The sequence below is a fragment of the Cajanus cajan genome, chromosome 2, assembly GCF_000230855.2.
Source record: "Cajanus cajan strain Asha chromosome 2, NIPB_CcT2T_4, whole genome shotgun sequence".
In the NCBI taxonomy this organism is placed as follows: domain Eukaryota; kingdom Viridiplantae; phylum Streptophyta; class Magnoliopsida; order Fabales; family Fabaceae; genus Cajanus; species Cajanus cajan.
Window position 1 is genome coordinate 54,859,722 of NC_138518.1, and position 8,367 is coordinate 54,868,088.

The following is an 8,367-nucleotide window of genomic DNA, read 5'->3' on the forward strand; positions in this document are numbered from 1 at the left end:
TTTTTACCAAGGATCTCTCGTGTCATTTGCTGATATGCCCGAAGGGGCGAATCCGGACGACGAGGAGCCGTTTGATGCCCCCCAAGCCACAGATGTTCATACTTCATCTGACGAGGAAGATGAAGAAGTTGCCAATCCCCGTCCTGAGGAGGAAACGGAGGCCCCAGCTCAGGATGACCCAGTGAGCAACCCCAATGAGTAGTGTTAGGACTTTATAATCAGGTAGCAAGGGGGCCGATAGAGCCTCCATTTAACTTTTGAATGAATTAATATTTTCGCTTTTGAAACGTGTCATCTTGAATTGCTACCAATCTGCATGAGTGTCTAATGTTCTAAGCCGACAAATATATGTTACCAACAGATTGAACCGATTAAATTGTAAAACTTGACTTGATCAAAACTAAGAGAACACTTGTGTGGAATTACATGCTTTTTGAGCAATTCCGAAGAGATTCATTCGGAATTGCCTGCTTTTTTGAGTAATTCCGAACGGGTTCATTCGGAATTACTTGCTTTTTGAGCGATGCCGAATGCATCCAATCGGAATTGCTCGTTTTTTAAGCAATTCCGATTGGATGCATTCGGAATTGCTTGCTTTTCGAGCAATTCCGATTGGGTGCATTCGGAATTGCTTGCTTTTCGAGCAATTCCGATTGGGTGCATTCGGAATTGCTTGCTTTTTGAGCAATTCCGATTGGGTGCATTCGGAATTGCTTGCTTTTTGAGCAATTCCGATTGGGTGCATTCGGAATTGCTTGCTTTTCGAGCAATTCCGATTGGGTGCATTCGGAATTGCTTGCTTTTCGAGCAATTCCGATTGGGTGCATTCGGAATTGCTTGCTTTTCGAGCAATTCCGATTGGGTGCATTCGGAATTGCTTGCTTTTTTGACAAGTCCGAACGGGTGCATTCGGATTTGTGCTATTTTCTTGACAAGTCCGAACGGGTTCGTTCGGATTTGTGATGTTTTCTGACAAATCCGAAAAGAGTCATTCGGATTTATGATGCTTTCTTGACAATGCCGAGTTGAACAACTCGGGAGGGGAGCTTGTTGCGAGATTTTTCAAGGCACATCCTTGGCCGAGTTGAACAACTCGGGAGGGAAGCCTTTTGCGAGATTTTTCAAGGCACGTCCTCGGCCGAGTTGAACAACTCGGGAGGGAAGCCTGTTGCGAGATTTTTCAAGGCACGTCCTTGGCCGAGTTGAACAACTCGGGAGGGAAGCCTGTTGCGAGATTTTTCAAGGCACGTCCTTGGCCGAGTTGAACAACTCGGGAGGGAAGCCTGTTGCGAGATTTTTCAAGGCACATCCTTGGCCGAGTTGAACAACTCGGGAGGGAAGCCTGTTGCGAGATTTTTCAAGGCACGTCCTTGGCCGAGTTGAACAACTCGGGAGGGAAGCCTGTTGCGAGATTTTTCGAGGCACGTCCTTAGCCGAGTTGAACAACTCGGGAGGGAAGCCTGTTGCGAGATTTTTCGAGGCACGTCCTTGGCCGAGTTGAACAACTCGGGAGGGAAGCCTGTTGCGAGATTTTTTCAACCTTTAGGAATTGATAAACTAACAATAGAATGGAAGAACTGATGAAGTTTTATTACTGGGTGCCTCGTTAAAAACCTTATCGGCCAAAACCCCTTTTCACTTTTTTATAAGGGGAGAAAAGACCGATTAAGGAAAAGAGTACACCCGCTGTTTACACAAAGTCTTTTTACAATGTATACTAGCTATAATATGTCTTCAGATGAGAAGCGTTCCATGTTCTGGGAATGATCTTGCCCGAAAGTTCTTCCAATTTGTATGCCCCATTTTCTAAACTGTGTCGGACCCGAAAAGGGCCATCCCAATTAGCGGCCAACTTGCCTTCTTTTGAATTGCGTCTTGTCGTTCCTTGCACTCTCCATACTAAGTCGCCCTCCTTGAAACTTCTCTTGATAAGATTGGAGTTAAACCTACGAGTCATCCTCTGCTTGCAAGCTTCTGCTATGATTTCGGCTCGAACACGTACTTCATCGACCATATCAACTTCAGCTCGAAGAGAAATATCATTAGTGTTTTCTTGAAAATATTGTCGCCGAAAAGACGGTTCGCCCACCTCAACAGGTACCATGGCATCTGTGTCATACGTAAGCCGAAAGGGTGTTTCTTTAGTTGTGGATTGAGGTGTACACCGGTACGCCCATAAAACTTCTAATAACTCCTCTGCCCAAGCTCCTTTAGCGTCCCCCAATCGTTTCTTTAATTCTCCAAGGATTACTTTGTTTGCTGCTTCGGCTTGTCCATTGGCTTGCGGGTGTTCGACCGAGGTGAACCTGTGTTTGATACCGAGATCCTGAATGAACCGATTAAGTTTTTGATCGGTGAACTGCAAACCATTGTCAGTGACAAGTGCATATGGAATGCCAAAACGGGTAATGATGTTTTTCCATAAAAACTTTTGAACATTGGCTGCTGTGATATTGGCAAGCGGCTCGACCTCTACCCATTTCGTGAAATAATCTACTGCAACCAACAAAAATTTGCACTGACCCTTGGCGATTGGGAAGGGTCCAAGAATATCCATCCCCCACATTGCGAATGGCCAAGGTGAACTGATGCCATGAAGTTCTTCAGCCGAGGCATGGATAAGGTTACCGTGCCGCTGACACGATACACAATGCTTTACAAACTTTACACAATCTTCCCTGAGAGTAGGCCAGTAGTATCCGGCCCGAAGCACTTTAGTCGCTAAAGTCCGTCCTCCCGAGTGGAAACCACATATCCCTTCATGCATCTCTCTCAATATGTAATTAGCCTGTTCTGCATCGACGCATTTCAGCAACGGAGCCGAGAATCCTCTTCTATACAAATCTCCTCCAATCACGACATATCTAGCGGCCTGCGTTCGGAGCTTTTTAGCCACCGTTGGGTGAGATGGTAGGGTACCATGCTCAAGATAATCTATTATCTCGGTGATCCATGTACGAACAGACCCCTCTACTACCAAACATTCAGCAGCTACCACACTTGGCGTTTCAAGATCCAAGTGAAGTGTGGTTCGTAGCTGTCTAGGTTTTCTGGTACTGCTTGCCAACCGAGCCAACTGGTCCGCCCTCGCGTTGTGTTCTCTTGGTGTATGCTTTACGTAAACTTCTTCGAACGTATCGCGCATTTGTTGAAACAAATGGTAGTATTTCAACAAGTTTGCATCTTTGACCTGAAAATTATCATTCACTTGTTCGGCTACAACTTTCGAATCGGTCCAACACTCCAGTCGGTTTACACCAATTTCTCGTGCAAGCCTTAAACCAGCCAATAATGCTTCGTATTCGGCCTGATTATTTGAAGCCTTGAACGCGAATCGTAATGATTGCTCTAGGATTAATCCTGTTGGTCCCTCCAAAATTATACCTGCTCCACTGCCTTGATTGTTGGAGGAACCATCCACATGTATTGTCCATAAATCGTTGACGAAACAACCTCTCGGCTGCAACTCATTGATGAAGTCCACCAAACATTGAGACTTGATTGGTCCTCTCGGTTGGAAACAAATGTCGAACTCCGATAACTCAATAGACCAAGCCATCATCCTTCCTGCCAACTCAGGTTTACGTAGTACTTTAGCTATTGGGCAATCGGTTCGAACAATAATTTGGTGACTCTGAAAATATTGCCGGAGGCGCCGAGCAGTGTGAACCAGCCCTAGTGCCACTTTTTCCAAGAGCTGGTACCTTGTTTCGGCCTCTTGTGACATACGGCTGACGAAGTAAATGGGCTGCTGTCCCTCCTTTTCTTGAATTAGAACTGCGCTTATTGTATCATTTGACACACACAAGTAAACCACAATTGGTACTTCTGGATCGGGCTTAGAAAGGACTGGTGGGGAACCGAGGCGTTCCTTTAAAGTCTGAAAAGCCTTCTCGCATTCATCGGACCATTCAAACTTGTTTGCTTTTCTCAACAATCTCACCACAGGTTTTGTTATTTCAGCTAAACACGGGAGAAATCGGGACAACGCTGTAAGCCGACCTGCTAGCTGTTGAACTTGTTTAAGGGTCCTAGGGCTTATCATGCATGTTGACGATTGCCATACATTTATCAGGATTTGCTTCGATTCCCCTAACCGAAAGCATGAAGCCGAGGAACTTTCCTCCGGACACCCCAAACACGCATTTCTCCGGATTGAGCCTCATTTCGTACTTGCGCAACTGTTGGAAAATTTCCGAAAGATCCATTACATGCCGATCAACGTTTCTGGATTTTACAACCATGTCATCCACGTATACCTCCACATTCTTGCCTATTTGATGTTGAAACACTTTATTCATCAACCTTTGGTACGTTGCCCCTGCATTCTTCAACCCAAACGGCATTACCCGATAGCAGTAATTAGCCGAATCGGTTATGAAGGTTGTCTTTTCCTCATCGCGGGCATGCATGGGAATTTGATTGTATCCCGAGTAAGCATCAAGAAAAGTCAGCATCTCATGTCCTGAGGCTCCATCAACTAATCGATCTATGTTTGGAAGTGGATAGGCATCCTTAGGGCATGCCTTGTTGAGACTTGTGTAATCAGTGCACATTCTCCACTTTCCATTCGACTTTTTGACCATCACCACATTTGCCAGCCAAGTGGTGTAATGGACCTCCCGAATGAATCCGGCCTCAAGCAACTTGGCAACCTCCGTTTCAACTGCGAGTTTTCTTTCGGTCCCCATTTTTCTTTTACGCTGTGCGATTGGTTTTGCTTCGGCACATACTGATAACTTATGACACATGATTTTTGGGTCTACACCCGGCATGTCAGAAGGTGTCCATGCAAAGAGATCTTTATTCTCCTTTATAACTTTACATAGGGCCGAGCGATCATCTTCGGAGATTTTGGCACCGATGTACGTAACCTGCTCAGGGTATGAACCTATCTGGAACTGCACTTTTGGCTCAATCGGCTCCACCCTTTCTTCATTATTCATTCTAGGATCAAGATCCCATATGGCCTCGTCTACAGTTGCCGAAGCGTTCACAGCATGGATTCTGTTTGACTTGGATTTTCTTTCTTCCAACGGCAAAACTCGCAAACTAGCATAATAACATTCTCTCGCCGCCTTCTGATCAGCATAAATTGTGATTACTTTTCCTTGGTCGGAAGGAAACTTCATCGCCAAATGTGGTGTTGAAACGATAGCTCCCAATGCATTCAAAGACGGTCTGCCGAGGAGGATATTATATGAGGTACTTGCATCCACCACAATATATTTTACTTGAACTTCTCTGCTTTCCTGTTCGTCAAAACAAAAGCGTGTGAAGAGTTTAATATAACCCTTGGTACTGACCCTCTCTCCTGCAAAACCAACCAACGGATCGTCATAGGGAAGCAATTCTTTTTCAGAAATGCCCAACTGCTTGAATGTGTTCCAATATATAATATCTGCCGAACTGCCCTGATCAATCAATGTTTTCTTGACGATGCAATTATGAATTTCTACACTGATGACCATCGGATCGTCTTGCTCTGGGTCAATACCTTTGAAGTCAGCATCAGTGAAGGTTATTGCTGGCAATCGCCGAGATGACTGTCTATGAACAGTGTTGACCGATCGGATAGCTCGGAGATGTCTCTTTTGGGCCGAAGAAGTTGTGCCCCCACCCGCAAAGCCACCAGCAATAGTATTGATAACTCTTCTGTGCGAAGGTGCCGAGTCATCTTTTCTTTCGCGCGACCTGCTTCTTTCACGTCGAACTCTATCAGAGGTTTTATCATAACGGTCTTGTCTGTGTCGATCTTGATACCTGGGTTGATATGAACGATTCTGGGATGAACCTGATCGGTCCACAAAGTTATGCAGTTTTCCTTGCTTAATTAAGTCTTCAATCTTATCTTTAAGGGTCGCACATTCATCAGTTGAGTGTCCACGATTCCGATGATACCGACAAGATTTGCTAGTATCTGCCCGTGGTGGAGTGGAAGCTCTCTTCGGAATTGTCAACACTTCAGACGCCAAAGCCTGTTCGAGAACCGCCGCGCGATTGGCATTAAGCGGAGTGTACTGAGTATACTTTGGACCCCGGATAGGCCGCTCCCGAAGGGATATTTCTTTGCCTCTCCCCCTGTATGATTGTTCTACCGGTTTTTCGGATTTAGTAGACTGCTCGGCTCGGGCCTGATTTCTGAATTCTGTCAACTCCTCCATCTGCATGTACTTATCAGCCCTCCTACGTAAGTCGTTCATGTACGAACGAGGCTTTTTACAGATGCTGTTGACGAATGGGTCTGGTTTCAAAGCTGTTGTAAGATGATGTAGCGCCACAGCTGGGTTGAGATCTCTGATTTCCAAAGTAGCCTTGTTGAACCGATCCATAAACGCCCGAAGAGATTCCTTTTTGTCCTGTCTAAGACTAACCAGAGATAAAGACGTTAGACTATGAGGGCGACTCGTCGCAAATTGCATAGTGAACTGTGATGACAATGTGTCGAAGGAATCTATTGAGTTGGGTGGGAGACGAGTGAACCAGCTGAGAGCTCTGCCTTTGAGGGACGTAGGAAAGATCCGACACAACGCAGCGTCATCGGTCGTACTCAGAGTTACCTGTGTCAGAAAAACATCTAAATGTTCATCAGGATCAGTGGTACCATCATATTTGTCAATAGGTAAAGCCTTCCAATTATCCATTAAAGGGAGTTGCATAATAGAGGGAGTGAACGGATGTCGGTGAGATCCGACAGTGGTTATATCTGCAGGACGACCCACGGTAGGTAAGGCCGAAGGGAACCTCTCAGGGGCTACTGCTGAAGCATGAGGAACCGATGTATGGACCGCGTGAGATTGATACGACCCTTGAGTTTGTGTGTTGGTGATATGAGTAGGCTTCCAGGAAGTATCCTGACTCTTCAACGCTTCATTCTCAGCCCTCAAGGCCGAAAGCTCCCTCGCATCTTTTTCTCTCTGTTGTTTCATCAGCTCCATTTCTTGCTTGAGTAGTCGCACTGTTTCGGTGAGGTCTGTTTCATCCACGACTTCGACATGTTCTTCCGCTGGACGGTCTTGTGTGTTCGTTCTCCTAGTTATCGGCATCGTTCTTCTCAGCAAACTTTCAACCAACTTCGTTCAGGCCCCACGGTGGGCGCCAAATGTACCTGCAACAGGCACTCCAACGCTCAAGTCAGGACAAACACAAATATCGAGAGTAATTAATGAACAGTGACGTTACCTTTTGACCTGAGCTATTTATACCGACATTTATGGGCCTTGAGCCTTATGGGCCCTATGGCGTATTTACCGTATTAGGGTTTAGGGTTTAGGGTTTAATCAAGTAATTATCTCCTAAGCCTAGATTAAGTGCTAAGTGATGATGGGCTGATTCAGGTGGCCGATTGGCGTTCGGCTACCTGATTCTTCCATTCGGTGGCCGATGTGGGAATGACCAAACATCCCTACCTGTACAATTATAATAAAGAAAAGTAATTAATCTAATTAATAATAATAAATTCATATTTTTATATTATTTTGTTAAAATTATCTTATATTACTTTTCTCTCTTAATTAATACTTACCTCTCTCTTAATCAATTAGAGTGTGTATTATATTACTTCCTTCTCATAATTAATATTATTTACTCTCTTATTTACTAAGAACGCATGTTTTTTAAATAGTCTATAATTAATATATTATATCAAATTAAGATAACATATTTTAATTAAGAGTATTTTAGTCTAAAAATAATTAATACATTAAATATTATGTATTATGAATTAAGTCCCATATAACGAATTAAATAATTATTTTAAGTTGAATCTTATAAATAACAATGGATAATAAAACTTAATATAACTTTATTGACTTAAGTTTCTAACTTCTATAACTTTTAATATAAAAATATAAGTATATATTTATAAATTTGTAAAACTTTTCACATTATTATTCAATCATAAACTATTATTAAAAAAGAAATTTGTTATTTTTTAAAATAATTATATTATAACATCGTAAATCTTATCGAGGAATGGCAAGGACATTATCAAACATGCTGAACGCTCAAGAAGAAAGTCTAATCAAACATGATATCTTTGCTAGCTTTTGTTGTTGTATCAACTTGTTATGATTAATGCATGAGTCCAGTCACGGGCGAGTTTAGTTTCAACCAAAATGGATAATGGTCTTAACGTCTTGTTTCCTTTTATAGGAAATGGTTGGTATGCATGTTTGCATTTTGTTGATCAATTAAATATTTTATAACCAATATCATAGGGGTGATTATTTATTGAACCTTGCTATAGCTATATGGTACCAACCTGTTTACGCACGAATTGCACGAATTTTTCTTTTATATGAAGTTTAAGTGAGCTGGTTAAGAAACACTTCGAGACATATGAGAGTGGATCCCACGGCCAAGAAG

The 8,367-nt window shown here is 43.3% G+C and overlaps 1 protein-coding gene across 1 annotated transcript; it reads right to left on the minus strand.

Moving 5' to 3' along the window:
* Window positions 1–1,717: 1,717 nt before the first annotated feature.
* LOC145955050 (uncharacterized) lies at window positions 1,718–7,046 on the minus strand. The gene is made up of 2 exons (XM_083069747.1): window positions 4,067–7,046; window positions 1,718–3,963 (listed from the first exon to the last, which is right to left on the minus strand). The coding sequence occupies exons 1-2, from the start codon at window positions 7,044–7,046 to the stop codon at window positions 1,718–1,720; spliced, it is 5,226 nt and encodes a 1,741-aa protein (XP_082925873.1).
* Between the last annotated feature and the right edge of the window lie 1,321 nt (window positions 7,047–8,367).